Source organism: Leucopleurus acutus (genome assembly GCF_964270905.1).
Source record: "Leucopleurus acutus genome assembly, chromosome: 1".
In the NCBI taxonomy this organism is placed as follows: domain Eukaryota; kingdom Metazoa; phylum Chordata; class Mammalia; order Artiodactyla; family Delphinidae; genus Leucopleurus; species Leucopleurus acutus.
The window spans coordinates 1,368,670-1,387,157 of record NC_139142.1 but is presented as its reverse complement, the minus strand read 5'-3'; the positions used below and the strand labels follow the sequence as shown (position 1 = coordinate 1,387,157).

At 43.6% G+C, this 18,488-nt stretch overlaps 1 protein-coding gene across 2 annotated transcripts in view; it reads left to right on the top strand.

The window, feature by feature from the left end:
- The window catches only part of TDRD9 (tudor domain containing 9), a gene marked incomplete at both ends in the record, with an annotated part of 105,368 nt that overhangs the window by 16,286 nt on the left and 70,594 nt on the right, over positions 1-18,488 (top strand). Inside the window, 6 exons of one of the 2 annotated variants that reach the window (XM_082848159.1) lie at positions 373-479; positions 7,650-7,747; positions 9,002-9,223; positions 9,919-10,041; positions 13,968-14,048; positions 17,625-17,789. In XM_082848159.1, the coding sequence (XP_082704285.1) occupies positions 373-479; positions 7,650-7,747; positions 9,002-9,223; positions 9,919-10,041; positions 13,968-14,048; positions 17,625-17,789 (796 nt within the window). Of the gene's footprint in view, positions 1-345; positions 480-7,649; positions 7,748-9,001; positions 9,224-9,918; positions 10,042-13,967; positions 14,049-17,624; positions 17,790-18,488 lie in introns of both variants that reach the window. The other variant, XM_082848158.1, reaches the window with a different exon arrangement.

Here is an 18,488-nt window from a genome sequence, read left to right as displayed (position 1 = left end):
TGCGAATACTGCCCTTGGGGAAGATACTGAGGAAAGAAGTGTCAGCTGGCAGGAGATGTGTTCTGAGGTTAATAGGACAGGTCACAGTGCCCTGCAGAGTAACCACTTGTACCCATCTGCCTCCCTCTCCTCGTAACCTAAGCATAGTTGTACTTCTTGCCAATTCAAAGGGTGGAAAAGGTTTCTCATTGTTTTAATTTGCATCTATTTGGTGACTGACTGTGAATTTGAGTGTATTTTCATTTGTTTATTGACGATTTGCAGTTTTTTTATAGGATTTAATGTAAAAGTAACTATTCAAGCATTCTCCTAGCATGTGGGAATTCCTTGGCTTTCTGTGAACAGTGTACTAACTTCTGATATTCTTTGCAGGCCACTGAGCCAGAAGAGCTCAGAGACGGAGTATATTAACAAATACAGAAAACTTGAAGCACAAGAGTTTGATATGTATGGCAGTGATCATTCAACCAGTGGGCCAGGTAAACGAGTATCTTTAAATATCATAAAATATGATATGTGAGTTGTTCACATGTTAAAACATTAACTTCTTTTTTTTTTTTGCGGTACACGGGCGTCTCACTGTTGTGGCCTCTCCCGTTGCGGAGCACAGGCTCCGGACGCGCAGGCTCAATGGCCGTGGCTCACGGGCCCAGCCGCTCCGCGGCATGTGGGATCTTCCTGGACCGGGGCACGAACCCATGTCCCCTGCATCGGCAGGCGGACTCTCAACCACTGCGCCACCAGGGAAGCCCTAAAACATAACTTCTTAAAAGTGTTTAAGAAGTGTATTTTGATCAATAAAGCATCCGTATTGCTTGTTAATTCAGGATTTTGGGGGGAGGAGTATATGACAGATTATAAATTGTGAGTGTGTGATGATGTGTTGTGAGCTGCTCATGTTTTCCTCTCTTAAGTACAGTGTCTAAATAGTCTGTCCTTTGGAAGACTACTAACGGCCCCTGACCTTACTATTAATTAGAATTACTTAAAATTGTTATTATAATTTTAATAATAACAATACAATAATATATTATATTATTATAAAATTATTTTATTGTTATTAAAATTATTATAGTTTTAAAAATAATAATCATATTAAAACAAAATTTTAAATAGTACATAAATGTATACAATAAAAGGTAAAGGTCCTTCTTAACCTCTCCTCCTCCCAAGGAGGAGATACAAGGATACAACTGTTCAGACTTTAGGTTAAGCTAGTTACTTTCTGTGAGTATGCACTTTCTTTTAGTGAGCTGATTGTCTTATTAGCATTAGACCGTATTCATATGACAGAAGTAAGTTTTTGATTTTTTTGCTTTATAAAAGGTTATCCGTCACAAACTTCCTACCAATTCAGTCAGGAAGTTCTGCCTCCTTTCTTTCTACTCTGTGTACTTATGCTCGGACTTAGGGACAGAAGTTGGGGTTAGGGTAATATTTTCCAGCCTTTTTGAAAATTATGAAATATAGTCCATACATAAAAGTATACTAATCCTTATTCTTCTTGGTCTTTATTTGGGTTTCTTGACAATATAAAATATTGGTATCTTTCATCAATTCTGGAAAATTCTGAGCCATTATCTATGCTCCACTCTCTCATGCAGTTTTGTATTTTTCATTTTTTTGGTCACTCTACTATATGCAGACTAATTTCTCATTGTTCATCTTTCTCCTAAGGCAGAAGCAGCTTTGAGTTCTTTGTCTTCCTCTCTGTGTCCTTGCCTTATTATAGACTTTGGCCTGGTGTTTCCTCTCTCTCTTGCCAAGCTTTCGGTTTTTTAAACATGATGTTTGTATATTTCGTCTAGCATCTTTAGTTGTCCTCAGGAGGAATATTTGTGTGAACGACCCAGTACATTATTACCAGAAGTGATAGTTCAAAGAGATAGTGTGTCCTTTGATTCAGTATTTACTTATTCTAAGAAAAGTACAGCGTAGTGCGCGTAAGAGCATTTATTGCACTGTTGCTTATTCATGGGAAGCCCTAGGAGTCTCTTAAATGTCAGTGAACAGAGGCCTGGTGACTTTTATCTGTGTAGGGGAGTGTGTGGACTTTGATAGAAGCCTGAAATAGCTGTGTGTTATTGTGGAAAGACATCTGTCATTTAATATTTCCTTTTGGGGAAGTGTGTTAGTTTTCAGAAGACTCTTGATGATGTGATCCTTCTTGTTGCACTCACATATACAAACCCCGAGCACACCACTGTGGGTCCTGGAGCCTGCCATAGGGATTGCCGCTGTGTGGAGATGGCTAGATGACAAATGAGTGCCTGTAAGTGCAAGTGTCTGCTCTTGTAACTTTTGATTTGGATTCATATTTGAAACTGCTATTTGCTTTCTCTGTCCATGGCATCTTAATATATTTGGAGCTTTTCACTAGGCAGTCATATAGCTTTGACTGCACTTGGAGGATTGACTCAACGACCAATGTTTATCAAGGTGTGTGCCAGGGATGGTGTGAAGCAATGAGAATATAAGTTAAAAAGACCTGGTCCCTCCTCTTACAGAGATTATCATTTAATCATGTAGTTACACAAATAAATGCTTTTGGAGGTAAATCCTCTGAAAGATAAACTCTCTGGGGACTTAGGACAAGGGTTTCTGCCTTTAGCTGGGGTATCAGGAAAGTAACAATTGAGCTTGGAGCTGAAGAATTAATGGAAGTTATAGAAGTTACCTAGAGAGTTTGGGGATCAGGGGGAGGGGGAAATGTATGCAGAGGGCCTGTAATAGGAGAAAGCCTGGGGTGTGGGTGGGCAGGGTCAGCTGGAGACTGAATAATAGCCCTCCACAGAGATCCTCACCCTCCTCTTCAGAACATGTGGTGACTGTGCTACATCACATGGTAAAAGGAACTTTACAGATTAAGTTGAGGAGCTTGAGGTGGAGGGACTGGGGGTGGGTCTGGTGTAATCGCAGGGCTGTAAGCAGAGTCAGTCGTAGATGTAAGGACAGAAGCCGGAGTGATACAAGGAGGGGGCGGTGAGCTAGGGAGTGCAGGCGGCTTCTTGAAGCTGAAGAGGTGGGGAATGGGTTCTGCCCCACAGAGCCTCCAGAAGGAACCAGCTGTGCAGACCTCTGGATCTTAGCCCAGACTGCTTTTGGACCTCTGACGTTCAGAGCTGTAAGAGAATACTGTAAATGTGTGTTGTTTTAAGCTACTAAGGTTGGGATCACGTGTCACAGGAGCAGTAGAAGACGAATGAGGTTGTGTTGGATGAGGCTGGATGAGATATAGGCACAACTGGTGATAGGGCCTGGGGCCATGACTAAGAATTTTAGGTTTTTTTTTGTTTGTTTGTTTGTTTTTTTGTTTTTGCGGTACGAGGGCCTCTCACTGTTGTGGCCTCTCCCGCTGCGCAGCACAGGCTCCGGACACGCCTCAGCGGCCATGGCTCACGGGCCCAGCCGCTCCACGGCATGTGGGATCTTCCCGGACCAGGGCACGAACCCGTGTCCCCTGCATCGGCAGGTGGACTCTCAACTACTGCGCCACCCGGGAAGCCCAAGAATTTTAGTCTTAATACTCAGAGCAAGGGGAAGTTGTTGAAAGTTCTAGGTTTACCTTGGCATGAGTGTGTGTGTGTGTGGGAACGTCGAGGGATGAGATCAGTGTTTTGAGAAGACCACTCTGGTCATATTGGAGAGACTGGACTGGTGGGGACCAGCATGGACATGAGGAGAAGTCCAGGTGAGACTGGATGGTGACTGATGACTGGGGTGATGGCACGGAGTGGGGAGCTGGTCGTGGGATGCCCGGACAGGACCAGGTGATGCATGGATGGGGATGTGAGGGAGGAGAGGGGCCGCAGGAAGCAGGAGGTGCTGCTCCATGCTTTGAAGTGCGGCAGTGCCTATGGGAAGGAGATGAGGTTCTCGTGTGTGTGTGTGTGTGTGTGTGTGTGTGTGTGTGTATACACAGCTATTTCTATCCCTATTCTGTCTGTTTACATTAAAACTGTGAGATTACACTTGTACCTCTAATTCCAGTCCAGCCCCAAGGTTTCAACGTGAAAATTTTGTTATATCCAGTTTAAAATACTTTGATTCAAAATACCTTTGCTGGGACTTCCCTGGTGGTGCAGTGGTTAAGAATCCACCTAACAGCAGGGGACATGGATTCGAGCCCTGGTCTGGGAAGATCCCACATGCCATGTAGCAACTAAGCCCGTGAGCCGCAACTACTGAGCCTGCGCTCTGGAGCCCGCACGTCACAACTACTGAGCCTGCATGCCACAACTACTGAAGCCCGTGTGCCTAGAGCCCGTGCTCTGCAACAAGAGAAGCCACCGCAGTGAGAAGCCCATGTACTGCAACAAAGACCCAACGCAGCCAAAATAAATAAATAAATAATAAATTAAAAAATAATAATAATTAAAAAAATACCTTTGCTTTTGGCATGATCCAGGTGTTATTTCATCTATATAACTGTTTTAAAAAATCATTTCTGAGTAGAAATCCAAGAATGCACATTCAGTGAATTCTGTGAATTACATTAGAATCATTGTATATAGTTTAAAGTAAATCATTTTTTAAAAATTGAGATTTAATAGCATTTCTGAACAGCTTGACCTTGGTTCCAGGCTGTGGACTCCTGCGGGGTTTCTGTTGTTTTCATATAGCAGTTTTGAATTTGTCCTGGCATGGTGTCCTTAGTTGTGATTAAAGGCCACAGTGCTACCTCCCTTTTAATTTGGTGATATTTTTGGTGGTGGTTTCCATCCCTTTGATAGCTTTTTTTTTGAGTTTAAGAGAATGGCCTGTCTGGAGTTTTTAATAACTGAAAAGGGAAATATTCAAATTAAGTTTAATTTTGTGTTTGGAATACCAACCCATACTTGGAAAAAGTGATATGTAATTATTTTGAAGATTTAATTTTATACTTAAATCAGCAATGTAGTAATTAAACTTATTTTCTGTAGTGTACAGTGTCTAGATTTTATGATAAGAAACGTTATTATGTGCTCCGGTTAAAATCCATTATATACTGTTTGGAACCCTGACTGCTGAATTTTTTTGGTTAGATTTTTTGTATTTGAGAAACTAGCAGTTTTCATGGTTTCCAGTTTTTTCCAGTTCATGTGAGATATTTTAATGTTAATAACCTCAGATAAAGAGATAACAGGAAAATAAAATTTGAGGTTGAGGTATTTCTCATATCACTTTTGGATTACACTTCGCTGTATGTGGTTTGTTGATCTGCGTTGTTACCCGTCTTCTCTGAGAACTTACCTGTCATGTTTTCCTGGCCCCCTCCTTTGATTTGGTTGCTGCTGCACAGGTGAAAGAGCTGCACAGCCGTGAGCGTGTCTTTTGCTTCTGGTCCTCCCTCTGGCGGTGGGTGTGGGGGCTGGACTTGATTTGCGCTCAGGTCGGCTGCAGCCAGTGACCTAAAAATGTCAGCCTGTGTTTCTTGTTAAATAGAGAGAAGGCTGTGGTTTGGACAATACAGTTAGGACTTTTGCAGTTTTTTTCTTGTAGCATTTCTGTCTTTAAGCAGCAACCTTCAAAATGCATGTAATCAAGGAATGTAAGTCACGTCAGTGTTGTCAAAGTGATGGCTTGTTCAGCAGCACCGTGAGCCACGGCTGCAGGTTCTGAGCAAAAAATACAGCTGCTACCTTTCTGTCTTTCTAAAGAGTCTGTGTCACCTCTCTTCCCCATGCAGGCCTTGTCCCTCTCACCCTGTGTCCCACTCCCTGTCACTGCATCTCCCAGCGGTATAGCAGCTCAGGAGCTCCTCCCTCTGTCTCTCCTCGTTCGTTGGGCCGCATGAAGTCTCATCCCTTCCCTTTGTGTTAAAAAGGCCTATTATTGATTGATAAGCCTACCAACACCAAGAATGGGAAGGTCTCTATTTTTTCCCTATTTATGCATATATCATCTCAGTTCTTGCATTTGTAGACTGGCCTGGGTACCCAGCCATCATTTAGAATTGTACATAATTTAATAAAATCTTGGAACCATTTGTAAGTTAGGAACTGTTTACACATTGAGTTTTGCTACATGTTTTGAAGGTAGTGTGGTTAAATTAAAGGGCTTTTTAGCTGAGAGTGCTTCTGGAAGGGGTGAGATTGAGCGCAAGTATACCAGTGGGAACACAGGACAGCGTCAGTGATTGTGTTTCTTAAAAGCTAAGCGGAGCAACGGAAGGAGAGTGAGATGTGAGAGTGGACGGAAGTGCACACTTTGTGGAGTTTGGCGGTCAGTAGTGAGGTGACTAGAAGGTTAGAAAGCTGTTGAGGGCACGACTTAGAGAACTTTCCCCCGAAGTTAGTGCCGCGATGCCCTAGAAGGAACTCTGTTTCCACAAAGAAGCTGTTTTTGTTTTGAGAGAGAACAGAACTGGCTCCTCTGTTCTTAAAATTCAGAACAAGTACTGCACATCTTGATTCAACTATAGGAAAATAGCCATATTTTCATTACATAGTTAGACCGATTTTGAAACTGAGAGTATGTGCAGGAGAAAATGCAGGAGGGCAAAAACAAAGCATGGACACGTGTGTCAAGTGGGAAGGGCGACGGCGGGGCAGAGGGAGAGGCTGGGGCGGGGGAGCGAAGGGCTGGGAGGAACAGGGAGGGGGGCGTTGGGGGGAGACCTGGGGAGGGAGCCAGCTCAGTGCTGAGTTTGGGGGGACAGGGAAGCTTTCAAAGTTTATTTACTTTGGAAGTAAAACTTATTTCCCAATAGAAGTCTGTATCCTGTGAATTTTGATGATTTATCAAGAATTTGTGGCATCCCCGGAGTATAGTGCGTGTATTTACAGGAGGACGTTCAATAGCGGAGCTGGGCAGAGCTCCCCAGGGTGTGTCTTTCTTTTTTTTTTAAATAATAAATTTATTTAATTTAATTTATTTATTTTTGGCTGTGTTGGGTCTTATTTGCTGCTTAACAGGCCTTCTCTAGTTGCAGTGAGCAGGGGCTACTCTTCATTGCAGTGCACGGGCTTCTCATTGCGGTGGCTTTTCTCATTGTGGAGCACGGGCTGTAGGCACGCGGGCTTCAGTAGTTGTGGCACGTGGGCTCAGTAGTCGTGTCTCACGGGCTCTAGAGCGCAGGCTCAGTAGTTGTGACACACGGGCTTAGTTGCTCCACGGCATGTAGGATCTTCCCGGACCAGGGATCGAACCCGTGTCCCCTGTATTGGCAGGCGGACTGTCAACCACTGTACCACCAGGGAAGCGCCCCAGGGTGTGTCTTTGTCAGAGTAAAGTTGTCCCTTCCAGGGTGCTTGTTCCTAAGGTATCCTTATGGTGTTTGGTTGTCTACTACGGATTTAGTAGCAAGGAATGAACACTTAACAAATTGGTGTGAAATTTCAAATAAAAGTTTGTTCTTTAAGCTAAACATTTTTGTGCCATTTTCAAGTGATGAGTACTGTGCTCTGCACATCTTTTATCTTAGAAGGTAGTGCTGAGCCTACAACACTGATTGCTGTGATGGAGGGTAAGATGGTGCTCAGCTTGTATAAATTATTCGCAGTGGGTGCTAAGGAAATTTCCTAATTACCCTGCTCACAGTGTTAGCCTGTAGAATATGTATTTGTGTGTGTGTACAGCTTGCTGTGTATATAGATAAAACAGTAGGTTGTTTACCTTGTCTTTTTTCATATAAGAAATAGCATTGTATTTGTTTTGTCTGAATCCAGGTCCAAGGCCACCTTTAGCTAAATCAAGCAGTGTGATGTGCATCCCAGAGACAACTTATAAATATCCTGATTTGCCTATAAATCGATGTAAGGAAGAGGTAAAATTATTTTTGTCATAATGTAATTTTGTTGTTTGACTAAATGCCGGCGACCCAGCACTTGGTTTCTGGTCTGAAGGTGATGAGGTGCTGGGCAGGCACCCTGGGGAGGTGGTTTTGTGTAATAAGCGTGTGGATGGCCTTCCTTTCGGCAGTGCTTCACTTGTTCAGCCTTCCCCTGAGCTCATTATTCACCTAGTCGTCCCTGCTCTGAAATAAGTGTGAGTAAACACCTGCTGGGCCCCAGGAGAGCTGCTTCTCGCAATACCGGCTGCCCAGACTTTTTAGAAAGCAAATAATGCCCTCAGCGCAGTCTTCTCTAGCATTCCACTGGGTTTCCTTTACTCTCTGCCTCGTTTGTTTGCCTGGTGATGGATCAGTCATTGATATGTAATTTTAAGAACAATGTTGGGCAATATAGCAGCAGGATGATTACACTTTTAATTAGTTACATGTTATTAAACATGGGTAAAAGTAAGCGTATTGAAACCTTAACTGTACTAGCGGAAGAAGTGGTTATAGATAGGAATAAATTGTAAATGTTCTAAATTTAATTTTTATTTTGCTTTAGATCGAATCATGCAGCTTTTGTAGAGTAGATATACTTTATTAATTTTTAAGAGGCCAGTATTCAAATTAATTTGTATTCCCTGACCATGGCAATTGCTAGAGTGATAAGAGCTTACACATATCTAGGGTGGAGGCGGGGAGCGGTGGGGAGAGATCGGGCTGGCGTTCTCGGGCCGCTCCATGCAGTCTGTACGTGGCGCACTAGAAGTTCATTGTTTTAAAGTGTGTCTGAAGAGTTTCAAATGAGAATTTAAAGCCACTTGAGTGTAATAACAGCTGTGTTTTCATGTTTCTCAGTAGAATTACACGGAAGTTCATTACAAAATTTTAAAATAATAGAAATTTAGACTTAGCAAGAGCTATAGAAATTCATTTTGGTGTTTTCATATTTATAGTCGAAGAAATTGAGACATAGGGATCAGTGAACTTGGCCTGAATTACTGTGGCCATTAGTTATTGTTCACAGTGTTCAAATTGGTTTCAAATTCAGCAGCCATTAGTAACCTTCTTTCTCTCGTTTGTGATGTTTAGGTGGTTAGGTAATAATTTAACTTTTAAGGATGAAAAGAAAATAAATTCTGAAAGTCTTCTTGAGATAAAGCTTTTGGTTCATAGGTAATACTTTATTACATCATTGTTAAATTTGTGGCAATTTTGAAGGTTTGTTTTTTGTTTTAATTCTAGGTCATTTCTTTGATAGAAAGTAATTCTGTGGTAATTATACACGGTGCCACCGGTAGTGGTAAAAGTACTCAGCTCCCGCAGTATATCTTGGATCATTACATCCAACGCTCTACCTACTGCAACATTGTGGTCACCCAGCCACGGAAGATCGGGGCCAGCAGCATCGCCAGGTGGATCAGTAAAGAGCGCGCCTGGACTTTGGGTGGTTTGGTGGGCTATCAGGTGAGACTGAGAGAGGGAGCCATCTCTCTCTGTTAATTTTTTTTTTTAATTTACTTTTTGGCCATGCCACATGGCATGTGGGATCTTAGTTCCTTGACCAGGGATTGAACCCATGCCCCCTGTGTTGCAAGCGCAGAGTCTTAACCACTGGACCGCCAGGGAAGTCCCTCTTTGTTAATTTTTAATTTTATATAAGTTGATGATAAGGTGTGATTATTTTCTGCTGGAAAAGAAAATGAAATTGGTTGCTTATAGAGCAGAATTATGGCATAATTTTAGAAACAGTGAATCTCTGAAGTTCTTGAAAATATTGATAACTTTAGTGTCTTTCTCAGTTGAATAGAAAAGAAGTGCGAATGCTCAGATTTGAGAATGGCTTTTATATAATTTTATCTTTCAGTTATATCTTTATGTTGAAGATGTCTTCATACACAATCATTTTAACATAAAAATGATACGGGAAGTACGACTAGATAGGCCAATCTCTCCACCCATCAGCAAAGAAGAAGAAGAAGAAGAAAAATCAACTTGAGAATTTCAGTTTTAATTTAGACCCTATATTTTTTGTGATATACAGTAATTTTTTTTCCCTTTCTTACCTTCATTATGAAATGAGCATAGCATTTTTTGGTAATTAAATGTGAACCATTTAAACTGAAAAACTTCTCCTTTCTTTTTTCCTTCCCCAATTTTAGGTAGGGTTGGAGAAAATAGCGACAGAAGATACCAAGTTAATTTATATGACAACCGGAGTGCTGCTTCAGAAAATAGTTAGTGCCAAGAGTTTGATGGAATTCACACATGTCTTCATCGATGAAGTAAGTGCTCTGCTCTTATGTTCATATTCCTATTTGATAAGAGAACACAGTGCAAGTTACTTGTAAAGTGTCAAAAAGTAATTTGGGTCTATATCTGCTTATTCTACTTAGAATGTTGATTTTCTGTTTTTATCCTTTGCTCTTACTTCCAAAATGCAGGTGGGGAGGTTGAGGACTGTGAATCCTTGTTTAGAGCAGGGGTTGGCAGACTACAGCCCTCAGGCCAGAGTTGGCCCCTGTTTTTGTAAGTAAAGTTTTATTGGCACACAGTTTTGCTCTTTGTTTATGATTGCTGGTGTTCTACAGAAGAGATGAATAGTTGGAACAGGACCGTATGTTCCGTGAAGCTGGAAGTATTTGCCCTCTGGCCTTTTACAGGGAAAGGCTGCTGACCCTGGTTTAGAGTGTTAGCCACATCAGACAATTAAGAACTTTAATTGTCTGTAGGTATTTTTAGTGCCTTACAGATACTTTCCATCTAGTAAAACAAGGATAATAATATCTTTTAAGAAAATGAATAAAGTAAATAGATGATATTGATCTATTCATTTTTCTAAAAAAATCTCTAATAAAGTATTGTGAACACTGTCTTTGTGCCAGTCTTAGGTTTCTCGACTTTTCTCAGTAAGGATGGAATATTTAATTGATTTTGATTTGATTCTATTCTGTTCTGTTTAGGCCGCGCCACGCGGCTTGTGGGATCTTAGTTCCCTGACCAGGGATTGAACCTGCGCCCTCTGCAGTGAGAACGCTGAGTCCTAACCGCTGGACCACCAGGGAATTCCCAATTTTGTTTATAAAGTTTTTTGAGGTGGGGAGATGCTGTGTTCAAACAGTTTTCCCAGGAGCTTTGGAAATGCCTCTACCCCAAACTCTTGAGTTTTAAACCTCATCAGTAATTATGCCTTGAGAAGCTTTACTTGTTTCTTGTGGCGTTAGAAACATCAGCAAATAAATAGGATTTGTGGGAGACTGTGAGGTGGGGCTGGAGTACCTGATGGAGGCTGGAATGAAACCCCCTGAGCAGCCCTTTAGGGAAAGGTCTCTCCATTCTCTTGATATGCTGTGTGATCAGTATAATACCAAAACATACTGCCAATGGAAGTAATCAGTAAACAATCTGTAATAGGAATAGAAAAGAGTGTTATTTGAGCCAAACTGAGGACTATAGCCTGGGACACACAGATTAAAGAAGCAGTTGAATTGGGTTCTGCTGGACTACAAAATGGGGGGCTTATAAAAGCAAAAACTGAAAAATACAAGTTGTTTGTTGAGAATTAGGATCGGAGCTGGAGAGAAATAAGGGTGCTAGTTAAGCAAGGATCGGTTGGGGTCTGGAATGGTTGCATAGTTGTAAGCGGAGACCTTGAGACCATAATAAGGTTGCAGTCGGCAGCTGCCGGCGGATACTGTTTTGAGAATGGCTGGAGGTGTCCTTCAGTCTGATGCAGTTCAGAAAGTTCAGGTTCCAAGTGATGGAGAAGCGTGTCTGAAACCACATCCACAAGGGCCACCCGGCTCCATTTTGGATGCCTGAACCATAGTTACTCCATTTTTATGTTTCAGTGCATTCTCGTCGTTAGTGGTTAAAGCAGATGCACAATGCCTGTGTGACAGGCCACAAAACAAGGCTGTTCTAATTAGCATAAGTCCAAGCATGTCATGTATAAGCCAGAATGACTTCCCCATACCTTAATATGTGAAAATTTCTTCCATCGATACTGCAGGTAAAGCTGAATGGGTGCATTTACTAGCTTGTGTACATTTACTTGGTTTTAAATTACTGTTGTTTGGGAGAGTAAAAGGTGGAAAATATGTTGTTATTCTTTGCAATACAGTGTGATGTGCAGTATGGTTCATAATTTTTCTTTATGACTTTTGGCAGTTTTGAGTGTCTTTAGGTAGTGATGAAATTCAAACTTAGGCAGTATGCCCAAAGGTGGTATTACACAGTCCACAGTAGCTACCGTTTGTTGTTGAGCCTTTTACTGAGGCCTCCAGATAGCATGGTGTTGTGGGGTAGTTCACTCCAGAGCTCTACTTCTCATGCCTCCATTTATTTCTGTAGATCCAGCAACTTTCTGACTGTGTTAGGAGGTATCTTTGCACACACACGCCTGAGTGGCGTGGACATGCCCATGCACACTGCGTTACTGGGTGCATTCTTTCCTGAAGCTGTGTGATGGTAGCTGAACACAGGTCAGCTACACTGTGCAGGAGCTTGTCCTACAGGGAGTGCCTCGTCACTTGGTTACACGAGCAGCTTCCTACTCTACCACCGTGTCCCCAGCGCCTCGTAGGTGTTCTAATAACTATTTGCTTAAAGAATTAATGGGTTGGATAGACCTGAAGTTTCAGTTTTACAAAGAATATTGTTCCTATTGTGCAGGATGATTTGAATTCCAAAAGAAATCTACCAAGTTGAAGGTGGCCAGGCAGTTGAAAATGGAATGATCATGTCCTTAAGTTCTTAGCTCTTGAAAAAGAATAAACTAGCTTCAGGTGAATCATTTGTTTAGTAAACATTTTTTGAGTACCTGCCTCATTAGGTGCTGAGGTTATAAAGATGCAGGAGTTGTAGTTTCTGCTCTTAGCCACTCTGCTGGGGAGACACATATCTACTGAGATATGTGTAATTATGGGCAACGGAGAAGGGCCTGGGACAGGGAGAGGACTGTGGGCATCCTGGGATATAGGGGTGAGTGGAGTCCTCAGGGCCGGAGGGGGAGGCAGCCCGGCCTCCAGCAACTGGGAGAAGCCGTGTTGTGTGAAGTCAGAGCTCTGGAGGCTGTAGTGGTGGTGTGGAGGCCAGGGGAGTCTCAGCGCTAAGGAGAGGTCACTTTGGGGCTCTTGCCTGAGCACAGCCTTTATTTTTCTTTGTTAAGTACGCGAGGCAGGATGTTTGTGTTGAGGAAGTGCTCTGGGGTTTGGTGATAGAATGAAATGAGAGTTAGATTAATAAGGTGTCTGTTAGGGTTTCCAGCCGTTAGGCCAGAACGTTAAATACTTTTCAGCTGCTGTGTTTTTTCTTTTCTCTGTACTACTTTGTCCATACCTGCTTCAGTGGGAAGCGCGGCCGGGAAGGAGCCGGCTAGAGAACAAACAATGGAGCCTTTCGCCTGGAGGAGAAGGGAGCGCCCTCTTTCAGACTCAGCTAATCTCTCCACTTGGGCAGAGGAATGTCCCAGAGTAGAATCTGCTGTCCCCTTATGCCTTGGGGAGCCCGACTAAGTGTAGAGAAACGGCCACACGTGACTTAGCCCTGGGTGTTGGCTGGTTCGGGACAGGCCCTCGGGGACCCGGCCTGGAGGGCGCTGCCTGAGCAGCAGGCCCCCGGGGGACCCCACAGCCCCATTTCCCCGGGTGCTACTGCGGGGCTTCCGATTGCCCTCAGCTCTTCAGCCAGCCCTGCGCTACCTGTTCTGACTGAGCCAGCTCTTCCGGAGCCCACCCTGTGAGCTCCAGCCTGCCAGGCAGGGGGCACTGCTGCCGGGGCATAGCCACCGCCCTGCACTCCCTTGCTGAAGTAGTAGCGTAAATATGCCCATGCAGAGGGGTGCTGTGGGCCGGGAGCGGCAGAGGGAGGCTGGTCTGCTGCTTCTCGGTGGTGGGATGCTTTGTGTTGTCGCAGTGGGCAGGGCCGAGAGCGCTAAACATTCCTCTGTCCAGATGCCAGTAGGGCCCTACAGAGAAGCACGGGCGCTGGGGGCGACAGTGACGCACACGCCCCTCGTGTGCTCTCTGGTTTGTGGGCCACCGTTCTTTGCTTCCTCTTAACCAGGAGTGATAGTTTCCTGAGGAACGGCGTTTAGCGCAGAGACTTAGTCCCCAGGCCCCTAGGCGCACCGTTGAACCCCTTGCCCTCCAGTCACTCAGCGGTGACATGTGCCTTCCCACGTTGGGTGTGCCCCCTTTCTATTTTGCAGGTACACGAGCGAACTGAAGAAATGGATTTCCTCTTGTTGGTCGTCCGCAAACTTCTAAGGACAAATTCACGTTTTGTGAAGGTAAAGTTGATTTCATGAGTAACTGAAACATTTAGGGTTACGATTTATTGTTTAGTTTTGTTTCTCTTTATTTTAATAGAAACTAGTTGTTCATTGTCTTGTGTAGTCCTCCAGATCTTGCTAGGAAGCTGGCTAAAGGGAGCTGTCGTATGATCAGACTATGGAGTACTTTTTGGTTATTATGTTGCATTAAATTGTGAAATATTCTCCAGGCTGCAGAAAATGATCTGATGATAGTTGACGCTAATGAAATGCTGGGTATTAGAGCACTGCTTTTGGTTGAATAGGTACCATAATCTGAAGGTATGTGACTATATCTGTAATCTCTGTTTTAAAAGTAGCACTGAGTCACATTGAAGTTTGAGAATAGTTACATGCACTGTTACTATAGGAGACTTGAGTTAGGGGCTAACTGGAAGTCCGTGGCAAAAATGGTAAACATTGCTTACATTCTGTTTGAGCAAAAAGGACAAAGAAGTGAACTAGGCCAAAATAGCAAAAGGTTTATAATTATTATGCAGTTTAGACATAGGTCAACCCAGCCATGCTAAGTAGGAGTCTTTCAGAAGCAGCAGTGATTGGGTGCATGTCGTTCATTATATAAAGGAACTGTGGAAGGATTTGCTGTTATTGGAAAGCAGATGCCCTCTACATCATAACATATTTTGTCTTCAAGTGTTTCGTCTCTCTGTCCGTTCAGGGAGACGTTCCCACCCTGCCCCAAGGTGGGGACATCACCCTTAGGAGGCTCACTGTCTCACCTGGTGGGTGCTGACTAAATGGAGCCCGAAATTTGCAATAAGTTGTCTTATTGCTTGAGATGACTATAAAATGAATGAGAGAATTTGGCTATTTCATTCCTTTTTCTGAATCTTAAAGATGACATTGAAGGTTGTTCAACAAGTCTGGACCTTTCTTTTTCTTTTTTTTTGTTTTTTGGCCGTGCCTTGGGGCATGTGGGATCTCAGTTTCCTGACCAGGGATTGAACCCACGCCCCCTGCATAGGAAACGTGGAGTCTTAACCACTGGACTGCCAAGGAAGTCCCCAGAATCTGGACCTTTCTTTTTTTTTTTAATAAATTTATTTATTTTTGCCTGCGTTGGGTCTTTGTTGCTGCACGTGGGCTTTCTCTAGTTGTGGTGAGCAGGGGCTATTCTTCGTTGTGGTGCGCGGGCTTCTCATTGCAGTGGCTTCTCTTGTTGTGGAGCACGGGCTCTAGGTGCATGGGCTTCAGTAGTTGTGGCTCACGGGCTCAGTAGTTGTGACTTGCAGGCTCTAGAGCGCAGGCTCAGTAGTTGTGGCGCATGGGTTTAGTTGCTTCACGGCATGTGGGATCTTCCCGGACCAGGGCTCGAACCCGTGTCCCCTGCATTGGCAGGCGGATTCTTAACCACTGCGCCACGAGGGAAGCCCCAAAATTCCTTTTTTCTTACTTTTTAGAAAGAGAGTGGCTGTCAGAGACTTAGATGCAGGAGCACGGGCAGATGGGCCTTCCAATCCCCCCTTCCGCTCCCCACCCAAACCTTTAGAGGTCCCTGGCTTTGTGCCATCCCCCAGCCTGCTGACCGTGCTGTCACCGCTGGCTGACCAGACTCAGCCCAGGCCACCCTGGACAAGCAGGTGTCTTGGGCAGGCTGTTGAATGGTCTGTCTGGAGGAGAGGCTGAGAGCTGCTTGGGGGAGGGCGCACGACAGGGAAGTTGGTGGCAGCACGGAACCTCGTAGCTTTGAGCAGTCCAGATTTGACCTTCTCGTCGCCTGCTGCCTCAGTAGAACAAAAGCCTTGCAGTTCCTTAGCCTCACTGTTCCTTGGTAGGTGGTTTAGAGAACATCTGCTGCAATGGGTGTGCCCCTTGGGGGCCACTCTTACACCCCAAGTGGTTTCTCAGAGCCTGCCTTCTAACCACAAGCATCTTGTCTCAGTGAGTTCTGGTCAGCAGGACTTTGACCTCTTGTATCTAACATTAGCTGGGAAAATACAGACATTTTGTTTACCCAGTAAGTGTATTAATAATACCTGTGTAAAGTTTTTACTTTTCTGCTAAGATTTACACTTCAGAAACATAGTAGGTAGTCAGTGGTCAGCAGGTAGCTGTGTTTACCTCCTGCTTAGCATTTTGGAGACTGGTGGATGGCGCAGACCCTTTGTAATGCTGCCACCTTCTCCAGGGCATAGCTGATGGACTGTGGATGCTGCCTCTGGTATTCATGGCTGAGTTTCTTAAGGATGTCATCCCATATTTGCTTTTTGGCAAAACTGAAACCTGTGGTGAGTCCCTGAGCCTCTGCTGTCCCACTTGGTCTGGACTGGTTCCCCTGGGCTGCGGCACAGCGGCCGTCCTGGGGCTTCTCCAGTTTCACGGCTTAGAGTCAAGGTTTTATGGGCCCCTTTTCTTCTTCCTCTTTCGTGCCTTTTTTTTTAAAGAGCTTTTTTATATTTTTAATAAATTTATTTATTTTATTTATTTATTTTTGTCTGCGTTGGGTCTTTGTTGCTGCGCGTGGGCTTTTTCTAGTTGCAGCGAGTGGGGGTTACTCTTTGTTGCGGTGTGCCGTCTTCTCATTGCAGTGGCTTCTCTTGTTGCGGAGCACAGGCTCTAGGCATGTGGGCTTCAGTAGTTGTGGCATGTGGGCTCAGTAGTTGTGGCTCGTGGGCTCAGTAGTTGTGGCTTGCAGGCTCCAGAGCGCAGGCTCTGTTGTGGCACATGGGATTCGTTGCTCTGCGGCATGTGGGATCTTCCCGGACCAGGGCTCGAACCCGTGTCCCCTACATTGGCAAGCAGATTCTTAATCACTGCGCCACCAGAGAAGCCCTCTCTTTGGTGCTCTTTACGCCCTCATTTTTCTGGAGCATAACATCTAGTAGCTTATTCTGTCTTAAGTTAGCTTTCTTTTTTTTTTTTTAGCTGTAGCTTTTTTTTTTTAAATATAAATTATTTTATTTATTTTATTTTCGGCTGTGTTGGGTCTTCGTTGCTGCACGCGGGCTTTCTCTAGTTGTGGCGAGCGGGGGCTACTCTTCGTTGCGGTGCATGGGCTTCTCATTGCAGTGGCTTCTCTTGCTGTGGAGCACGGGCTCTAGGTGTGCAGGCTTCAGTAGTTGTGGCAAGTGGGCTCAGTAGCTGTGGCTCACGGCCTCTAGAGCGCAGGCTCAGTAGTTGTGGCGCACGGGTTTAGTTGCTCCACGGCATGTGGGATCTTCCCGGACCAGGGCTCGAACCTGTGTCCCCTGCATTGGCAGGCGGATTCTTAACCACTGCACCATCAGGGAAGCCCTTAAGTTAGCTTTCTGATGCAAAGTGTCCTTTTAGGTTAATGGTTGTAATTTAGCATAATTGGAGAAATGTAGTTTCTCACTTGATAAAGCAATTGAAGAGAAATTTAAAAGTTGGCATCTCTGAGCATTCTTTAAACTGTAATAATTTGAATTACACTGGAGATCAAATTGAAGTATTCAGTTAAAGTTTTGAAAATTATTAAAACAGAAGACAAGCCTAGAATTGTAAAAGTATTTCATTTCAGTTATTATCATCATCATCATTTTGTCTGTTTTAATGGTTTTTCTTACTCTGTAGGTAGTCCTGATGTCAGCCACCATCAACTGTAAAGAGTTTGCAGATTACTTTGCTGTTCCTGTTCAGAACAAGGTGAACCCTGCTTATATTTTTGAAGTGGAAGGAAAGCCCTATGCAGTTGAGGAGTATTATCTTAATGATTTGGAGCATGTTCATCATAGCAGGGTATGTTGGAACGCATTGTTTCCTTTACAGTGAATGTACTTTTGTATTTGATCACACCTGCATTTATTAGCTACAACTGCAAGGCTCTTTTGGAGCTTAAAATTGGAGCAGAGAGATGGTGTGGGATGGGGCTGGAGAAGAATAAGAGGAAGGAAGCTCCGGGGTTTGTTGTCATAAACGTGAGCATGATAAGCACTCTGTGTGTCCCGGTGAAATTTATTCAAACTGCTTTTGTACTTTATTGATGTTGAAGAAAAAAATGTCAGCTTTTGGTCAGCTACAAAATTGCAGATTCAGCTGAGGGTAGGAGGTAATTTTATTTCTGTTAAATTAAATTTTCTAATATAAGTTGTATTGCTCTAAACTGAAGAAGGATTGCATTGTGGGAACAGTGTGTGATAACATATTCTTATGAAAAGTTGCAGTTGATTTACAGTTGTTTTCACGTGGGTAATACATTTATAGGATTTGAAGATCGAAGAGTATATGCAGGTATAAAATATCTCCTTCCTACTCCTGTCCATTGTCTGCCCAGTTCCCCCACTAAATTATTGTCATTAATTTCTCTGGATCTTTCCATATTTACAAGCAAATATGGATGTATTGTTTCTCTTTTTTACAGAATGATAGCATTCTATGTGCATCTTGTTTTTTTTTCACTTACCTTTTCACATTTTTTACATGTCATATAGTTTCTTC